The sequence below is a fragment of the Lissotriton helveticus genome, chromosome 5_1 (genome assembly GCF_964261635.1).
Source record: "Lissotriton helveticus chromosome 5_1, aLisHel1.1, whole genome shotgun sequence".
NCBI lineage: Eukaryota > Metazoa > Chordata > Amphibia > Caudata > Salamandridae > Lissotriton > Lissotriton helveticus.
This window is the reverse complement of record NC_136065.1, coordinates 335,788,952-335,810,298: the sequence shown is the minus strand read 5'-3', so window position 1 is coordinate 335,810,298 and position 21,347 is coordinate 335,788,952. Positions and strand designations below refer to the sequence as shown.

The following is a 21,347-nucleotide window of genomic DNA, read 5'->3' as shown; positions in this document are numbered from 1 at the left end:
TGAAATCAAATGCCCACCTCATTGATTTTCAATGGTGTTTCAGCCCACTCAGGGGGACAGAGTCAACACTGCTAAATAGGCGGGAACAGCGCCTCAATGACAGGACTTAGGGGAGGTCCGCTACTTGATTTCATAAAGCCTCTTCCCCAGTTCCAACACCATAAGTCAGAAGGTGCTGTCTTTATTGCTTTACCTGGTGCTATAATACTATTTTAATTTACCCACCTACTTGTAGAAACGGGTTTTTAGCAATCTCCTGAATCTGAGTAAGTCACCTTCCATTTTCAGAGAAAGGCAGAGAGCTCCGTGGGGATGAGCACTGCACATGAAAGGCCATTCCTCTGAATATCTTGTTGCAAGCCCAAAGGATGGCCAATAAGTTAAGAATGGAAGATTTGAGACACCTGGTTGGAAGATAGTGGTCAACTTCGCAATTCAGAACTTGGCCTTGTAAGGCGTTGTAAAAGAGGCCAACTCATTTCCAGGGAGCCAGTGGAGGGCCTTCAGCGAAGGGGAGATTGGGTCATGTTGTTCAGACTGGCGATAGGTGAGCAGGAGGAACTCTTTGGAGTTAGGTTATTGCTTTGTTACGAAGTCCAGTGTGGAGGCCTTTATCATACGAAAAGTGATACAATTATTAACAAATCTACTCCTCCTTGCATCATCTGACATCTCTTTTTACTACACCGATTCCCTAAAACAAACCTTTCTAAACTCTCCCCTCTGACTCCTTCCCTCCAAAACTCCTTTTTACTCATCCAAAAGCCTCTTCCTACTGCTTGAAAAAAAACTTCACTCTTTTATCCCTCCACTGTCATTTTCAATCAAAATTAACAGACTAACATGTTCACTTCTCAAATTCCATATTCCATATTCAACTATACTAATATACTGCCCAAATAACTGAATAACATATCTACTACTCAAATTACTTCATATTTATACTATACTAATTTTCAACACTAATCCTTTATGGGTTCCGGAGTGGTGTGCTACTCGAATGTCTGACAAAATATCGACATTCACAATATCGACGTACAAAAATATCGGAGCAAAAATATCGAAATCAAATATATCGGCTTCCTATACTTAACTAGATATATACACAAATATCGATTTTTTAATATCGATATACAAAAACATCGTTTACTTTTATATCGACTACATTAACATCGGAAAACAAAAATATCGCTATCTACAAAAAATAATGACATTAACTATAATATCGACATCAAAAATATCGTGCACTTCAATATCGGATTATCAGCTATATCGACTTTTTATATGCATCTGTTTGCATAATTAATTAACGTTTTATATGTTTTCACATCTAAATAAACACACAATACTTAAATTAATACTATAGACACACTATTAATTTGTCAAAAATATCCTATTGGTATAATTATATCACCTACACATATAAAAATATTCTATACTACTATAATACCCCTTTACCCAAAAACTGAAAACTGACCCTGAACCCTAAAAATACCCCTTTACCCAAAAACCCAAAACTGACCCTGAACCCTAAAAATACCCCTTTACCCAAAAACTGAAAACTGACCCTGAACCCAAAAATACCCCTTTACCCAAAAACTGAAAACTGACCCTGAACCCTAAAAATACCCCTTTACCCAAAAACACAAAACTGACCCTGAACCCTAAAAATACCCCTTTACCCAAAAACTGAAAACTGACCCTGAACCCAAAAAATACCCCTTTACCCAAAAACCCAAAACTGACCCTGAACCCTAAAAATACCCCTTTACCCAAAAACTGAAAACTGACCCTGAACCCAAAAAATACCCCTTTACCCAAAAACTGAAAACTGACCCAGAACCCTAAAAATACCCCTTTACCCAAAAACCCAAAACTGACCCTGAACCCTAAAAATACCCCTTTACCCAAAAACTGAAAACTGACCCTGAACCCAAAAAATACCCCTTTACCCAAAAACTGAAAACTGACCCTGAACCCTAAAAATACCCCTTTACCCAAAAACCCAAAACTGACCCTGAACCCTAAAAATACCCCTTTACCCAAAAACTGAAAACTGACCCAGAACCCAAAAAATACCCCTTTACCCAAAAACTGAAAACTGACCCTGAACCCTAAAAATACCCCTTTACCCAAAAACCCAAAACTGACCCTGAACCCTAAAAATACCCCTTTACCCAAAAACTGAAAACTGACCCTGAACCCAAAAAATACCCCTTTACCCAAAAACCCAAAACTGACCCTGAACCCTAAAAATACCCCTTTACCCAAAAACTGAAAACTGACCCTGAACCCAAAAAATACCCCTTTACCCAAAAACTGAAAACTGACCCTGAACCCTAAAAATACCCCTTTACCCAAAAACCCCAAACTGACCCTGAACCCTAAAAATACCCCTTTACCCAAAAACTGAAAACTGACCCTGAACCCAAAAAATACCCCTTTACCCAAAAACTGAAAACTGACCCTGAACTCTAACAATACTCCTTTACCCAAAAATAATTATTATTATGTAATTACAAATTAATTATTAATTAACAATAACAATAAAGTAAATATATTAGCACATTAGCTGTAAATAAATACATTTAATTATTAATATTATTTTTTCCAAATTAATTTACAATAAGTAAAAAATATATATTTAACTAAATGAAGCTAATTAATATAATTAACTAATTAATATTAATTAATTACCAATTAATTATTATTTAAAATTATGTAAAAATTTATATTAATTAATTAATTAATTATTAATAAATAATTACCAATTAATTATTATTTAAAATTATGTACAAATTTATATTAATTAATTAACTAATTAATATTAATTAATTACCAATTAATTATTATTATTTAATTACCAATTATTTATTATTTAAAATTATGTCCAAAATTATAATTAGTAATTAAATAATTAATATTCATTAATTACCAATTAATTATTATATAAAATAATGTACAACATTATATTAATTAATTAACTAATTAATATTATTTATTTACCAATTAATTATTAATAAAAATTTTTTACAAACATATATTAATTTATTAATTATTTTTACATTACTTCCCACCCTTATCCCCTATAAACCCAATAACCCGCTCCTAAAACTTGATATCTATTATTATTTATTAATATTATTAATTTAAATATTATTTTAAAATTTATCTTTTTTTTCATATTTTTTATTATTTTATGTATTTTTACATACATTTTAATACACTCCCCACCCTTATCCCCTATAAACCCAATTACCCGCTCCTAAAACTAGATGTTTTTTTAAAATATTTTTTTATTAAATATATTTTAATTTTTTAATATAGACCTTTTTATCAATTTTTTATGTACAATTATTATATTTTTTCCTATACTATTTATTTTTTCCATTACTACACGATATTTTGTATTGTTGATATTTTGTCATACGATATTATTATTATCGATATTTATACTTACTTACCTATTACGATATTTTTGTATCCGATATTTTTGCTTCCCAATATTTTTTACCTTCGATATTTTAACTTCGATATTTTGTCTTTATGATATTTTATTTTCGATATTTTGTCTGAGTACCGTGCTACTCGCCAGAAAAGCGCTTCAACACCCATCAGGGGTAACAAGTGCTATATGAATGCAAATCTCTCTTCCCCTTTTATCCATCCGCTATCCTTCTCACTCCAAGTAACAGACTAATATCCACCACTGAAATTACCTCATATTTCACCATATTAATTCACCACTAATCCTTTATAGGCTTCCTGAATAGCATGCGTCAACAAGCGAGCGATAAATAAATACAAACCTTTGTCCTCCTCTATCCTTCTGCTATCATTCCAAATCCAAATAACTGACTAACCTATCCACCACTTTTATTTATTTATTTTATTTATTTTTAGAGTTTTCTATAGCGCGAACTTGAACCGATTAGGTTATCAGAGCGCTTTACATAGCACCAGTTTCGTTACATGTTATCACAGCAGTTTACATAGAATCAGTTACGTTGCACATTTCAGTAACTTGAACCGATTAGGTTATCAAAGCGCTTAAAATAAGACAGCATTCGATGTCCAGTGCCCTCCTCCGCCGTGTAGCGGGGGACCACTTCCAGCCCTCCGAAGTCGTCGCGCTGTCGGGACTAGGCTCCTGGAATGTCCAGCGCCCTCCTCCGCCGTGTAGCGGGGGACCTCTTCCAGCCCTTCGAAATCGTCGAACTGTCGGGACTAGGCTCCTGGAATTTCAGCTGTCCCTTTACAACTACTTTGTTTGAAGTCATGACGGAAGTCTCAATCAATACATGATATCACAGCAGTTTACATAGAATCAGTAACGTTGCACATTTCAGTAACTTGAACCGATTAGGTTATCAAAGCGCTTAAAATAAGACAGCATTGGATGTCCAGTGCCCTCCTCCGCCGTGTAGCGGGGGACCACTTCCAGCCCTCCAAAGTCGTCGCGCTGTCGGGACTAGGCTCCTGGAATGTCCAGTGCCCTCCTCCGCCGTGTAGCGGGGGACCTCTTCCAGCCCTTCGAAATCGTCGAACTGTCGGGACTAGGCTCCTGGAATTTCAGCTGTCCCTTTACAACTACTTTGTTTGAAGTCATGACGGAAGTCTCAATCCCAGCACTTAAAATGTACTTGCATGTTTCACTATACTAATTCAACACTAATCCTCTATGGGTCCCGGAGTAGCGTGCTACCCGCTGAAAAAGCGCTTCAACGCCTCGTCAGGGGTAGTAAGCGCTATATAAATGCAATTACAATACAATACAATACATGAGAGAACCTGAGAGACAGGCTGTCATATTCCCTTCATACTTCTATATAGTTTGTACCACACAGGCAAGCGGCCATAGCCCATTTGCCCAGAACCAGCGAGCTGCCACTTCAGCTGGGATTGGTCAATGTGCATACAGCGCCCACGGGTCTATTGGCAGGGAACTTGGGAAAGCAACAATGGTTGATTGTGTGACAGTGGTTTTATTTTCAAATTAAAAATTGCACTCCCTGCCACGGCACACCTGATATGATGACGTGGTGTTGCTCCTTCCATGCCAGGTAAGACGCCCAGCTAGTGCTGCTCTGTGCGCCAGTGCGACCTACCATCACCTGCACAGTGCTGCTTGCTGCTGTATCTTGGTGATTTTAAAAAGGTGTTATCAACACCGGCCTACACACATATAACCAGCTCACACCACAATACCGGCTGACATACTGCCACAAACCTGGAACTCATACACTCAAGCCAGGCATTTTCATAGTACGATGACACCCAAGTAATTGTCTCCAATTCAAAAGATAATGAGTCTGTCTCAGCCAATTCCAGCCACTGTATGGAGACGATAGCCAAGTGGGTGAAACATAACTGTTTTAAACTAAATAGAGACAAGACATAGGTCCTAATTTGTGGCAATTAGCCATCCATATGGAATACCAACTGGTGGCCAGAGATGCTGGGATCACTGACGATCCCCTCTGACTCAGAAAAAACTAGGGGTGATCGTGGACACAAATCTGGCCTTTCAGAAGCAGGTTAGTCGCATAGTCTCCACATGCTTCTGCATCATTACGATGCTCCGTAACGTTTTTCCATTAATCCAATATCGTCGCATAAGCAAGTGGTTCTGGCTCTCATATTGTCCAGGCTTGACTATTGTAATGCACTCTAGCTGGACATAAACAAATCGGCTTTAATCAAGCAGAAACCAGTTCAAAATGCAGCAGCCAGATTGATACTAGATATTCCTAAGTACCAGTCAGTCTCAGCCGACCTAATGAAGCCGCACTGGTTACCTGTGAGAAAGCGCATTATGTTTAAGGCCCTGTGCCTTGCTCACAGGGCTCTATATGGATCAGTTCCTGGAGCAATGAGATCTATGTTCCAGTGGTACGTCCCTACCAGACAACTTAATTTGGCAAATCGAAATGTGGTTGTTGTCCCCAAATGTCAGAAGGCAAGATGGGGCGGTAGAGCCTTCTCACAGGCTACAGCCAATCTATGGAACTCTCTTCTGTGACCGGTCCCTATTTTGAAGACACATTCCTACTTTAAAAAAGCACTGAAAACTTAACTCTGTAAAACCTTAGGCATAGAACCGAGGGGCATATTAGCAAGAACCTCGTTAAAATGTGCAGGACATCTGACCTGGGCTTCTATTGGAATTCTATAACGCATATAAGCAAGCCCATTATCGCCATTTTAGCGGCAGTTTACTGCCGCTAAAACGGCGATAGTTTTAACAAGGTTCTTGCTAATATGCCCCCTGGTTATTTGTGCGCTTTGATAAATCTAACTTCATTCATTCATAATTTCATTCAGAGTTGCTCTTATGGCACTGCCAGACTGCCCTATAGGCCAGTCCAACTCTGGTGTTCTGATAACTGGCGGAATGTGTGGCAAACAGAGGGGACTATGCAACTGAATAGGGTGTGTAGGGTTGAAACTTCCTTGTGTCATGTCCTTTGGCCATCCTGCTTTTCCTTTCGTTATCCTGGTTGGCTTCGTTTGTTTTATTGTCACAACATGTATCCGACAATCTATACCCATGATGAAAGAGCCTTTTCTTCTGCTCCCCAGGCTGGCTCTCCTTGCATAGATCTAATTGATCTATCATGAATGAGCCCCTGAAATACTGCTGAGTATAAGGGGTTTGTGTAAGTAAACGTAATTGTTACTTAACGCCAACATATGCAATTTTACTCCAATCGCTTTTCATTGTAACACAGTGTTGTTCTGCAATTTTATACAGAAAAACTATTCTGTACAAAAGTAAAAGTGTGTGTATAATGACACAATTGTGTGTACAGTAAAAAAAAGCATATATGGTAATAGAGGAATATTTGTTCGGTAAAACATTTCTGTGTAGCGTAACTCAATTGTGTAGAAAGTAATACACAGAGAACAAGGTGATGAGTATAAACAATGTAGTTGTTGCATGCTATGCCGTTAAAGGAAATCAGACATAATTTGTTGGTATTTGTGTTGGATGAAACCATAATGAATGAAAAAAGGACTACATCCTTATGTGGCCAGGCAGTTATAATAACTCTTTTGTTGTTTCAGATAAGCTTTGCGGCTTCTTGCGAAATGCTAAGTGATAACGAGGTCTTCCCATCGTTTCTAAGGACGGTGCCGAGTGACGCGGTCCAAGCCCGGGGGATGATGTGGCTCCTCAAAAGACTAGGGTGGGACTGGATCGCAGTCTTGGGCAGCAGCAATAAATATGGCGAGGATGGAGTCTACCATTTCTCCCTCATAGCCAATGAGATTGGGATCTGCATTTCATATGAAGATTTCCTACCCATTGATGATTCTGCAGACTCTGTTAAGAAATCTCAGAAAATAATTGGAAAGATCCGTGAAGCTAATGTCAGCGTGGTTGTCCTCTTTTCATCAGAAGATCAGGCTCAATCCTTCTTGGCCGTGGCTCTGATGGCCAAACTGAAAATGGTTTGGGTCGCCAGCAGTGGATGGTCGCTCTCCAGCACAATTCGCCAGATGCCGGGTATAGAAAATATTGGCACTATCATTGGCTTCACAGCCAAGAGTCAACCAATAGCAGGACTGGAGGGCTACGTGAGGAATGTCCTTGGACTCCTGGCAGTACAAGCAAAGCGGCCCTCCACCGACCAGTCTGCAAGCACTTGCAATGATAATGCAGAGGCGGACTATGAGCGCCAAGCATTCCAGAATTCATGCAGGGAGTGCAGCAATCTCACTCCTGCCAACGCCTCCATAATCCATGACCCATTGACACAGAGGATGGTGTACGGCGTCTACACTGCTGTGTATAGTGTGGCGCATGCTCTGTACAAGATGCTCCTCTGCAACAGAACCCACTGCAAGCTCAACACCTACCCACACGCATGGCAAGTATGTTTCATTTTATGCTTCTCTTTTTCACTGGTAAGGTACATTACCAGAATATCCTATTTTAAATATGCTACAAAAGTATTGTAGCTAATATATCCCTACCATAATGTCATGAAGGTAAGACTATACAGGTAAATGTAGATTTACCATTTTTACCTCCACCTGTATGTAACTTGATCTACCTCGGCAAGGTCCATATACGTGGAGGTAAAAATAGTAAATCTACATTTATCTGTACATTCTTACCTTCTTAGCTGTGGAGTTAAGAATAGTAGCTATATACTTACCTTTATATCCTATACTTATCTTCACAATATTGTAGTAGTCAACATTTTGGCTTTGATATTTTTGTAGTGCAATATTTTTCAACAAGCTATTCTTTTATACAACTCCATGGGAAATTCTCACAAGTCCTTTAAGCAAAGAGTAGGCCCAGACATACAGAGTAGAGGGAGTGAAGCAACTCTTATACAAACATCTAATACTTTACACTACAAAGGGGATGATATGAAGGTTTTTGGGCCTTTGTAGGTTATTTTTATATCTCTCTGATGTTCTACTCAAGAAATATAAATGGTTTTATGCAAAGTGGTTTTGCAAAGTTGAAAATTTAAATCACCAGAACTAAAAATAATAAAAAAATAAAGCATTTTAAATACTTTCATTAAATATGTAAGTAAGTAAGTAAATCCTTATTTGCAGATTAACAAATTAACAAAAATCGTTGCAATGTCGAAACAATACAAAAGTAAAAATTTCATGGAGCATACTATATAAAACATGACTCTGTGCAATACATCGTGCCATGTAGGATTGACGACAAGTTAAAAAAAAACTTTAAATATGTAATGATTGTCAACTTTATTATTGTCAATAATGATTTTCCATGTAAAAAAAGAAATATAAATTGTCCGCGCTGTTCACACTTTCAGTAGCCAACATCGCATCAGAAATTCAATGGTGCTCCAAAAAAATACATAAAACCTAACCCAACAAGCATTTGCAATGCAATAGGTCTCGCATTAGGAAAGTTTGAGGTATTGGTATTGTAAATGACAAATTTTTTATTTATGTGTTGGTTTTGAAAATGGCGAAATTATTAGCTGTCATTTACAATGCCAATAGTTTTAACTTTCGCAAACGTGACACCTATAGCATTTGTAATGCAATATGTGTTGTATTTACATGACTTAGATGTATTAATATTACAAATAACATCGGCTTGTATTTTTTTTAATAATTAATACTTAAATAAAAGGTATTGTAATTTATAATGGCAATAGCTTAAACTTTTGTAAATAACTTTTGGGAAGATTATGTTCAGTGTATTTTATTGTGATGAAAATCCAAGAACAGAAGTGAAATATTAACATCTTTTTGTGACATTTGTAATAAAGCTTGAAACATTGAGAGAACATATTAGAATCAGTTGTTGTTGAATGGTTGCACAGAGTGATGCTGTGGCGTTGAGTGGTGCTGAGTGATGCTGTGGCCTTCAGTCGTGCTCAGTGATGCTGTGGCATTTAGTGGTGCTGTGGCGTTGAGTGGTGCTGTGGCGTTGAGTGGTGCTGAGTGATGCTGTGGCGTTGAGTGATGCTTTGGCATTGAGTGATGCTGTGGTGTTGAGTAATGCTGTGGTGTTGATTGATGCTGTGGCGTTGAGGGATGCTGTGTGCTGAGTGGTGCTGTGGCATTGAGTGGTGCTGTGGCATTGAGTGGTGCTGTGGCATTGTGGGGTGCTGTGGCATTGAGTGGTGCTGAGTGATTCAGTGGCGCTGAGTGTTGATGTGGCGTTGAGTGGTGCTGTGGTGTTGAGTGGTGCTGTGGTGTTGAGTGGTGCTGTGGCATTGAGTGATGCTGTGGCATTGAGTGATGCTGTGGCATTGAGTGATGCTGTGGCATTGAGTAATGCTGTGGCGATGAGTGGTGCTGTGGCATTGAGTGGTGCTGTGGCATTGCGTGGTGCTGTGGCATTCAGTGGTGCTGTGGCATTCAGTGATGCTGTGGCATTCAGTGGTGCTGTGGAATTCAGTGGTGCTGTGGCATTCAGTGGCGCTGAGTGATGCTGTTGCATTGAGTGATGCTGTGGTATTGAGTGATGCTGTGGCATTGAGTAATGCTGTGGCATTGCGGGATGCTGTGGCATTGAGGGATGCTGTGCGCTGAGTGTTGTTGTGGCATTGAGTGGTGCTGTGGAGTTGAGTGGTGCTGTGGTGTTGAGGGGTTGTGTTGGAGGGTGAAGTTGGAGGGTGGAGTTGGAGGGTGGAGTTGGAGGGATGATTTGGAGGGTGGAGTTTGAGGTGGAGGGTGGAGTTGGAGGGTGGAGTTGGAGGGTGGAGTTGGATGGTGGAGGGTGGATTTGGAGGGTGGATTTGGATGTAGGATTTTGATTTGGATGGTGTAGTTTGATGGTGTAGTTTGATGGTGTAGTTGGACGGTGTAGTTGGATGGTGGAGTTGGATGGTGGAGTTGGATGGTGGAGTTGGATGGTGGAGTTGGGTGGAGTTGGAGGGTGGAGTTGGAGGGTGGAGTTGGAGGTTGGAGTTGGAGGGTGAATTTGGAGGTTGGAGTTGGATGGTGGAGTTGTAGGGTGGAGTTGGATTTTGAGGGTAGAGTTGGAGTCTGTAGTTGTAGTTTGCGGGTGGATTTGGAGGGTGGATTTGGAGGGTGGTTTTGGAGGCTGGAGTTGTAGTTGGAGGGTGGATTTGTAGGGTGTATTTGGATGTTGGAGTTGGAGGGTGGAGTTGGATGGTGTTTTTGGAGGGTGGATTTGTAGTTGGAGGAAGGAGCTGGAGTGTGGATTTGGAGTGTTGAGTTGGAGGGTGTAGTTGGATGGTGGAGTTAGAGGGTGTAGTCGGAGGGTGGACGGTGAAATGGTGAGTGGGTGAATGGATGGATGAAAGGGTGGATGAATGGAGAGTGGGTGGATGGATGGAGGAATGATGGGTGGATGAAAGTGTGGAAGGTTGTATGGATGAATGGATGGAGGAAAGTATGGATGTATGGAGAGTGGGTGGATGGATGGATGAATGATGGGTGTATGAAAGTGGAAGGAAGCGCATGACTGACTTTTGAAAAGTGCTTTCTTAACAGGCGCGAGGTTGAAAATTGACATTTTCAGTGCGATGTCAGTTGAAATTTCACATTTTCAGTGCAATGTCACTCAAACTTTTCTATCTTAACATAAACTTTGAGTGACATCGAAAAAAGAAAGACAAGCGCAAGGTTGATATTGGACATTTTCAGTGCGATGTCACTCAAGAAACAAGTTTGTAAAGTTATAAAAATATTAAAGTTACATGAACTGTTGTGCGGTTAAGTGTAGTTAAATGTAGCAGCACGATCTGGAAATACAGCAGTTTAAAGGAAGGCACATGGGACAAATTGTATTTGGGGCTAAAATCAGCATTTTGCAATGGAAGGGGCAAGAGAGTCATGACTTCACAGGGGAGGGGTAGAGTAAATACATACTTGTGGGCAAAGCAATAGCAGGAGCCTATAGCAGGAGTTATAACCCCTGTATGAAATCGCAGCAAAGGTGAAAGAAGGAGTATGGATGTGGGGGGTGCAGCAGTGGGAGTTTAGCATCCCTGGGGGCTGACACAGCAGAGGATATGGGAGGCTCCATTTCCAGGAGGGGGCCCTGGTGCCTGGAGCAGGGAGGGATGCTGCGAGCTCTGTCTCCCCTCACTTCTTGGCTCAGCTGCTGCAGGAAGTGTGTGGGGCTGAAAGTGACACTGCAGTGAATAGTGCCTGATCTGTTTGTCTGCAAAAAGCATTTTATATTATACTTTTTTTTATCATTGATCTGATTAAAAATAATAAACACCACCGTTTTTTTACAGAGCGAACTCGACCTGACGGTATTGGGCCTTTTTACATGAGTAGCAGGCAAATTAATTTTTTGGGTACGGGTAGAATCATATGATGTCAAGCAGACGCTGAGACTAGAACTTAGCTTGCCAGCTTTTAACTCATCACACCACATCCTTTCTCACATTTAAAGAGTAGAAACGCTGGGAAATATAGCAATTAGAACTCAGTGGGGGAATAGCGTGCTATTAATTCATATATATTTACACTGCAGCAAACAATACGGGTGACATAACACAGCTTTTAGGAAAACATGTTGCCATACATTAATTGCTGGACCATCCAATACAATTGACAGCTTTTGGTTGTAATAAAGGAAGCTCGCACTTCTGGTGTTCCTACTATCCTGCCACAAAACGAGTAGGTGAAGCCCGTAAACTGCGTAACAAGTCCAAACCAAAACACACTTGACAAATAGGAGGAAGCCAGGGCCCGTCATCTCTCATGAAGAGGGAGAGAGAGTGTATCAGTTGTGCTGTACAACTGGCTGCAATCGTCCACAAAATAAATGCAAGGGCTTTCTTAGCATGATCGTTAAGACTTGCTTGCTTCAGGTTTTGGAGCGAATGTTGAAGGCGCTTACTGACCACTCGTATAAACGGCCGCCATTGTCCCGCCTGCACTTCGAAAGTGGAAGTGGGCATGGCGTGCTGATTGTAAGCGAAGCACGTCTTTGTGCCAGTAAAGAAAGCAAACGCGCGCCTCCATGACTGCCACAAGCTGCGAGACAGCAGGAGGGGGGTGGAAACAAAGGGAACAGGAACCCAGCCAATGTGGGGGGGTGATATCGCTAGGGGTTGAGGCCACTCGCTTTGTAAATTTGACACCCAATTGGAACTCCCAAAAGAAACTCCAGGAAAAGACTCGCAAGGGGATAGTTAAAGGAGGTAATATTTATTGTACTCACAAAAGAAATGTCTATAGGTTTGTTGTGGAGTCTCTCTATTGACTGCGGATTAGGGGTAGATGGGGAAATAAGAAATCCGGCTGGGTGTTGGGGACAGGGAATGATAATAAAAACTGCTCAATTCTACAGAACCGTCAGTTCTTGGGAATGAAATAACTTCCGAGTCTGTTAAGACACATTTTTCGTTGGCTTCATTTGTGCACCAATCTGCGTTTGCATATAACGTTTAGTTATGATACAGAGCATCGAGTGATCAAACAGTGCACAACAGGAAGATCGCCCGAAGCGCACAGAAGCATGAAGGCAACAGCATGAGTTTGGCCTGGGCTGGAGGCAAGGAGCACGGCGAGCAGGGAGGGGCTGGAGAGGTGAAGGCACAGAGAAAAAGACAATATGATAAGAACATCCTGGCACAAAAGCCGGCAGAAGGAACAGGCTCGAACAACAAGCTCTTGGCATTGCTGTGGGGGGGCGGGGCGGGAGCGCATTGGCGGGGAAGCAGCAGCCTTTGATGTGCGAGCGAGTGGGAGGGAACACCATATGGGGTGTGATTGAGAAGTGAGGCCAAGCGCGCGCTGGGGAAGTGTCGCGCTTGAGTACCTCACATGCATTGGGGACAATCCTCGCTGGTTTCAAGAGTTTGTTTCGCCTACTATACTCTCGCAGAACAACGCATGCGCGTTGGTTCAGCGAGACCTAAAAACGCATTGCAACTGTCCCAACTTTGATCCAAAGTAGGAGGACACTATAGCCCTCTTAATTTCTGTTCCCAAATAGTATAACATGCCCTATTTATATTAGCCAGCCCTTTCAGATGTTTCTAGCAATTGATTAGCATTCACCTGTGAGTGCTCCAACAACACCTAAGTAACTTTACCAGCAATACGTGCTGAGACGTCAAATGTGCTAGCCAAACTCTTGGAAAAAGGTGTTAACATGCAGCTGAACAGACACATCGAACAATTCAACCTGCTTAACCAATTTCAGTCAGGCTTCCGAGCTTTTCTCAGTACCGAATCAGCCATGACACACATAATTCACGATGCTCTAAAAATCCTGGACCAAAACGAAGCCTGTTTACTAATCTTACTCGACCTGTCATCAGCATTTGACACCGTCAAACATGGCAATTTGCTAGAGCTCCTGAAACACAGAATGGAATTTTCTGGAGCTGTATTTAACTGGTTCGCCTCTTTCCTCCAAAATAGATCTCAACGGTTCAAGGTCAATAAATCCCTATCCAACCCCATGCCAGACTCCTCCCTCTCACCCACTCTTTTCAACCTTTTCATGGAACCACTCACCAAACTTCTCAGTCTCTCCAAGATTCACTTCCATATGTATGCAGACGACACCCAAATCTACATCAGGATCCACTCACTTGAAGACATCAAATCGCTCAACACAACTCTACAAAAAACCCAAACATAGCTGGCCGAAAACCATTTGAAACTAAACTCCCTCAAAACGGAGTTCCTCTTAATCGCTATCCCCTAACAAAGCATCCACTATCCTGGACTGGATGAAGCACTTAACAGCTCTCAAAGGACAACCTCTCATTGTCGAATCAGCAAAATCGCTAGGTGTGACTCTGGACAGTAACCTAAAGATGCAAAAGCATATCAGCGCTTCCACAAAAGTAGTTAACTTTCCCATGAAGACCCTGCGAAAACTGAAACCCTTCCTGCCAGCTTACGATTTCAAACAAGCAGTTCAACCCCTAGTAATCCCAAGAGTGGAATATGGGGCTGTAACCTTAAGCGGCCTCCCAAGGTCGTCGACAGCCCTGTTAAGACTGCGAGACTCATCACGGGCTCAAAGAGAACCTCTCACATCTCTCCAGACCTTAGAGCCCTCAACTGGCTACCGTTTGAAGTTAGAATTAATCTGAAAATCGCTTGTATGACGCACAAGGCCCTACACCACAATTCTCCGCACTACCTAGCTCAGAAACTGGTGCTCTCTGCTGGCAATATAGCTTCCAGGAGTGCCAAGACTCTTCTACTGAAACCACAACGATTTGCCAAGAAACAATAACCTATAACCGATCCTTCTATGGTATGGCTCCCAGGATCTGGAATGCTTTGCCCACTGAAACAAGACAGAACCCTTCCACTGCCTCCTTCAAAAAAGAAGTGAAAGCGATTCTCAGGGCTAAATTCATTTGAATGTACTGACTTATTACTGTATTTTAATTACTAGTTCTGTTTTTTGAGCTCCACATTTTAATCACTAGTTTTTTTTTCCCTTTCTGAGTATCGTATATCTGAATCACTTATAACTGTGTTTACTATGTCTACTCTTGTTTCCTACATCTGGCATGTAAAGCGCTCTGATACCCGTAAGGGTCTTGTTCGCGCTATATAATACCTTCAAAATAAAATAAATAACTTGACATTAAAAGTCCAAGAAGTATTTGCAAGGAGCCTGTCTGAAGAGAGCTTCTTCCACAGCATAACTTGTAAAACTTAAGAACCTTTCCTCTGATAGCGGCTGGCACCCTTCCATTGCAGCCTCGGTGGATAACCATGCATTCTTTTTATTGTTCTGTCATTGCACATTGTTTCCTGCTAGGCCTTTAAATAATACATGGTAAAAATCACATCTTGTCTCAATCTAATTTTGTGTCAAGAACAAATCACAGTTAGATTTTTTTGTAACCTTTATATACGTTTTCATAGTAAGTACAAAAGAAAACATAAGATATAAAAAACAGGCTCTATTACGCAATGTCATGAGACCAGATAAACAACAGGAGAAGCAAAACCCCAGGATGAGGCGGGGATGGGGGAGCTCGATGGGGGACCCCCGACTCCTCAATTACAGAAAAAGAAACTAGAGCAGAGGTCTTCAATCTTTTGGGTGCCAAGACCCCCTGTCAACATTTTCAGGCGTAAGGACCCCCTCCTGCAGTAGCGGCTCCTCGAGTGAGTGCTGCGGGTTGGTGGGGCGGGGGAGGGGCAGATTGAGGGGGTACTGAACTCCGGCATACGGCTGAACGGAGGTAAGTACATACATAAATAAATAAAATGAATTACATCGCTCATGCTGCAACGCCAAATGGCGATGCAGGGTGCGCAATGTCCTCCTGACAAAAATGTCTAAACCTTTAGGCAGGGCTGCTGGAATTATGAGGCAGGTGAGGACCAAATTACGCCACAGGCTTGACTTAATGGTGTGGGAAGAAAATGTAAATATTGTTATGTGATACCGCGTATTTTGGGATAGCATTGCTTCATTATTTTGACTTTTGTTTTCTTTTCACACAGTAACACTGAGGAAAGATTTTACCCCATCAGTACAAGTTTATAACCAAAATACAGCAATTAACATCAGAAAGGTGTCTAGTCAACATTTGTGATGGGCCTTCCACTCCCCAGGAATACGTGCTGCCACATTAGAAGCTCATCTGGCCCTGGCCAGGAGCAGCATGGGTCCCTTAAAACCCTGGGGGTCTTGTGCAGAGTTGAGCAGTTTACCCATGCCACTTTCCTCTCACCCCTCCCTGGCATTCCTCTCTCCTCTCCCAATCCTGGATCCCTCTCTCACTTTGCAGGCCATTTTCTTTCACCCCTTTTTACAACTTCTGAACACTCCTCATTCAACCTCTCACTTCACCTTTAATCACCTCTTGCCATTCTGTCTTTTCACTGCCCTCATCTCTAACAGACTCTTGCATTTATCTCATGGCCTCTCTGGCCCTGTCACCTCCTGTGCCCGTCTGCACTTCTCATTCAACTCAAGTCTCTCAAATATTTGTCTATTTGTATCTTACACCTCTCCAAGTCCCCCCATTCATCTTTCACATTTCCCCTTTGTTCTTCCACACCTTCTTGAACCAACGTCTCTCTCCCCTGTTACCTCAGCACCAGTGCTTAATTTGAGCAGGTGGTTTCCGGTGCTTCACACTGGCACCTAATTGTGCACGCTGGCACTATGACAGTCTTCCACATGGTGACCTCTGCCTGTGTAATTTAGGGATGAGCAGAACAGCTGTTTATTAATTCAATATACATTAATAACAATAAACTCCTGACAGCCAAGCCATATTCTTACAGCTTTGTGGGCTTGAAATAGTCGGAATAGTCACACTTGTACAAGTGTTAGGGTTGGTAGTTGCATAGGTATTGTCATTGGCCGCGCAGGCATGGCAATGGGTGGGTGGTTAAAGTTGGAGTGGCCTACTGGTGATGGCCCCGGCACATGTTTTATTACAAATTAATCGCTGCTCAGCACCCACCCCAGTACTCCCTCTCTTCCCCTATTGCTGCTGTTCGTCACCCATGTCTCATCAAATTATCTTTTTAGGTCAGAGATCATCTCTCAGTTATCTTTCACAGTTTAACAGTAGCCCTCCTCTGTGCCCTCACCTTTCGCTCACACTCACTTCTTGCGCACTTCCCTTCGGTCCTTCACATTTCTCCTCATCCCTGACCTCTTCAATCGAATTCTCTTACTCCCTTGCTGTCCTCACTGAGCACACAGGTTGGACCCCTATGCTCCTCTCGGCCTGTGCCACTCTGCTTATTGTCCCCTATTTCAGGAAGGCGCAAATTGTCTGTCTTGCTGTTTTGGTGCAGGCCGCACAGTTATGGAAGGTGCACCCTCCTTTGCTTCGCTCCACCAAGAATCTATTATCCTTTTGGAAGATATAAAAACCTGACTCTATGCTCTGAAGGTTACCCCATTTGGCCGGTTCTCCTTCCCCTTCTGTGTGTTTCTCATTTGCCTTCAGGCAGCAGATGGCTATTAGCCCCAGGACACCTTTTGGTAACAATAGCGCACTACAAATGTAAATAATAATAATAATAGGCAGAAGCAGGAGAGCCACTAGACCCGAACTTCAGTGGAGGGGGGTCGCTCAACACTCCCAGGCAAGGCTAGCCCCTGCACTGGTCGCACACTGTGCCTTCTCCATGAATTCCCTCACTACCACTCACCAACAATGCACCTCATCTCTCTGTAGCACCTTTCTGACAAACATTTTTTTTTTATAGTGCTACTCATAGTTTACTGTTGTACACACAACACGTGATCACGTGGTACGCCCTAGCCGGTTCACAACATTAAGAGAATGGGGAAACACGGCGTGCATGATCTACGCGGTGTTACGCGTCGTGGGTGACTGAGCCAGGACGGCCTATAGAACGGTAAGGAGAGGGCTCGAGGGGGTGAGCGCTTTTAGCGCAGGTGACAGCCAATATCCAACGAAGGCTCTCTAATGCTCAAGAGCAGTTTGTGACATATGTACCAACAGATGTATACTGGGAGGCGGAGATTTCAAAGGTAACATCTCCTCCCATACTTATTTTCCAGATTGCGTTCTTTGGCGTCCTCCTCACCGGACACCAGTTCGAGTTTGTAATTGATATAAACTCGGTAAGTGAACCACACAATATATAACATCCTGAGTGGGGGCACTTTAACAGCAATAGTTGGAGACTGTGGTATTACGATGGCCCCTCGGCTATAGTGTGGGGCTAGGTACTAGGTACAAGTGATTACGCTAATGCAGAGACATGGTCAATTATAAGGAACTGTGTCTTGTATATATTTGCCTATACAGGGACAAGTGATAAGTTGAGCAGGAGTCCGTGCATAACATGCATTCGGGGTCTTATACTCAACACTAGACACTTAATTTTAATGGCTATAGACAATGATGACATGATACAATTGAAAGAAAGAGCAGGTGGATTCTAATAAGGGATTTAATCACCTTCTCTCTACTCTCTCTCTTTGCTATAGCGAACGTTCTCCCGCATTTGAGGGGACACTCTCCACATACATTACAGGAGAGGTACGGATCGATTTGACCTGCCTCCCTGCTGGGGTAATATTTCTCCGAAGTACGGGGGAACCCAGAGTGACACCGAATGCGACGGTCCTGAAGAAGACCGGAGTGACCTTACAGGCGCATACAGAGCGGTCGAAACATGTTGACTCTGGCAGTGGTAGGAGGGAAGCCTTGAGGTTCCTAATTATCTCTTAGAGGCGTTTTCCCATCCTTTTTCATTTACTTTTAATCCTGGTAGAGGTGTCAAGAAAAGTTTAATAAAGGTTGCATTCTGGTTGACACCTTTAATCAGTTTTAATCACTCCTCATACTGCACTTTTTTGTCGCACTCCTCGGTTGAGATCACTTGGTGTTTGCACGACTCTCACCAATTTATGTGTTAAGTGTTGTCTATGTTCATTTGTCCTGACTATATGTTGTGTTAAGAGAAATGTATTATTTTTCCCCCTGCCTCATGCTCCGCCCTGTATGGCGTACACCAGGGCGTATTGTAAGCAGGCCCGATGATGAAGCATGTCACATACCTTGGTATGTGAGTGAGGGCAGTTTTTTCAAATAGAGCGATTTGCCCTATTGGGGCCCTCTCTGTTTGTTGTGTATATATGTATTTTTATGTTACTTACTCTATCCACCCCTTTTGTGTGTACAATTGAGGTCCTTGGGGGTTTGGGGTGGTAGAGTCTAAACTTATCTGACCCTCGCCCCTCTTTTGTGATTGAATACTCATAGTTTACTCACACTTAGTTCTGTGATCTGCCTACTACATGTTCTTTGTAGCAGGAACATTAACCCTCTGCACTGTGTGGGTGGCAAGAGTGCCAATGTGAGTGCACGGTGAGCGATGCAACAGTTTGAGAGTAGGGTAAGAGGAGTGACTGCAGGGTGAGTGAGGTGAGCATATGAATTTGGGTGCGGATGTAGGTGCAGAATGGGACGAATGAATGCATGGTTAGTGTTGGGCTTGTGTGAGTGAGTTGCAAATTGAGCACTGAGGGGGACAGGTGAATGAAGTGTCACATGAGTACAGGATGAGTGCGGATGAGTAGTGTGACTGCAGGATGAGGTACAGGGTGAACAGTGTAAGTGCATTGTGAGTGCAGAGTGATCACTGTGAGCCCAGGGTGAGAGGGTGAATGGTGTGAGTGCGTGGTGATCGGTGTGAGTGCATTGTGATCGCTGTGTGTGCAAGTTGAGCATGAAAGTGAAGGGCGAGAATGAGGAGTGAGTTATATGAATGCAGGGTGCATTTCCAGACACTTGAAGTAACTCAGCATATTATTGACAGCGGCGTAGGGTTTAAGATATAAGTTAAACTATTGCTATTATGGCATTATTTAGGGATCTAGGGTGGAGGAAATAAATAATATGCTGATCCTGCAACAAACTTCCAGTCCTATAGTTTGGGTTGCCTGCTCATTATTTGTACAAAAATAGGTAGTCACCTAAAGCTGTATATTTCAGCACTCATCTGTGCATACTTGGAACAGAAAGCACTTTTAATTGTGTTGTAGGGCTGCCTCAATGATTCATGACTGATAATTAAAGGGAACAGAGACAGAAAAGTCACATAACAAATGAATATATACTTTTTTATTTATAACTCTATTTAGTGTCAAGAGGAGGTCTTTGCAGGCTCTCTAAACAACACACGGCAGGCATTTTTCTTTTGGCAACCCTACTTTTCATGAAATGCCTTCTCACACTACAGCAGTAAATGCAAAATACAAATGTAAGGAACAGGCAGAGTGGGGGCCCAGGGGGTACTGGAACTAAAAAAAAAAACATCAGCCTCAGTAACCAGTTTACAAAAGGTATGTAAATATGCAAATGGTCTTTAAAGACCTGTGAAAAACTCAGGCGTGCCGTGCTGGAGATAAGACTGCAGACACAGCCCAGCGGAGCCCACAGCACCTCGAGCTGAGACACCCGAGGGGGGAGGAGGGGGGCTGAATCCCTTGTAGTCCTGTGTGACCGAGAATATGCGACCCCCTTTCTGTCACTTCACAGCCCCCCAGTGGGTCACGCCCCACAGTTTGAAGACCCCTGAACTAGAGGGAGACGGAGGGCGGCGGCAAGGGTCATGGAAGAAAGAAAGAAGTGTGGGCCGAGGGGAGGGAAGACCGTGGCAGTGCATATGTAGTGACACACAGAGAATGGGGCACCACCAAACCACAGGAGGGAGGGAGAAAGGATAAAATGGGGGCCGAGTGGGGGAAGGGGTGGAGGATGGAGGAAGTGAAGTTGGGAAAGTGAAGAGCCCAGAAGGGAAGAGATGCCCAGAAGTAGGACACCCCTGAGTTCTGAGGCAGGGCGGGCTAGACAAAACCGGGTCTCATTAAGATTCGTCCATTAAGAATGAGGTTCACACCTCCTGAATAGGCAACCCCGTGGCCAGGGGTCGGGTGCCCTAAGTCGTACCACTGGTCGGAGCCCTGCCGGGCCCCGGAAATGCAGGTATGGGGGCCCGGGGCAATGAGGTCATCTGGAGGCGCAGCGAGAACCTGGGGGGCCATTTAAGGCCTCTTTGTCCCGTTAGGATCCTGCCCGGAATCTGAGTCAACATCAACGCGGCGTCAATTGCCAACCCACCCTCGAGAATGAGATTTAAAGACTGGACTGACCCCAGGAGGGGGGTAGGATTGGTGTCTACACTGGGCAGGTGGGTGGGGTGGACTGACCTGCTGGTGGTCCTGGACTCTCCTGCCCTAACCCGTGACGTATGGACTGACTAGAACTTTGGGGAGGTTGCCTGTGTTCAGGTACCCCAGGGGGCCAGTGCGCTATGCAGTGTCCTGGATTTCAAGTAGTGCAATCATCTTCCTGGCCATTGGAGGGTGCAGCATGTAAATGTAAATGTAAATGTAAATGTAACGTTGGGGCCTTCTGGCACAA

General features: G+C 42.9%; 1 protein-coding gene across 1 annotated transcript in view; it reads left to right on the top strand.

The window, feature by feature from the left end:
• Positions 1–7,267: 7,267 nt before the first annotated feature.
• LOC144752470 (taste receptor type 1 member 3-like) overlaps positions 7,268–21,347 on the top strand; it is a 78,985-nt gene continuing 64,905 nt past the window's right edge. The window contains exons 1-2 of the mRNA XM_078640393.1: positions 7,268–7,282; positions 7,336–7,878. Coding sequence (XP_078496519.1) covers positions 7,268–7,282; positions 7,336–7,878 — 558 coding nt within the window. The remainder of the gene's footprint in view (positions 7,283–7,335; positions 7,879–21,347) is intronic.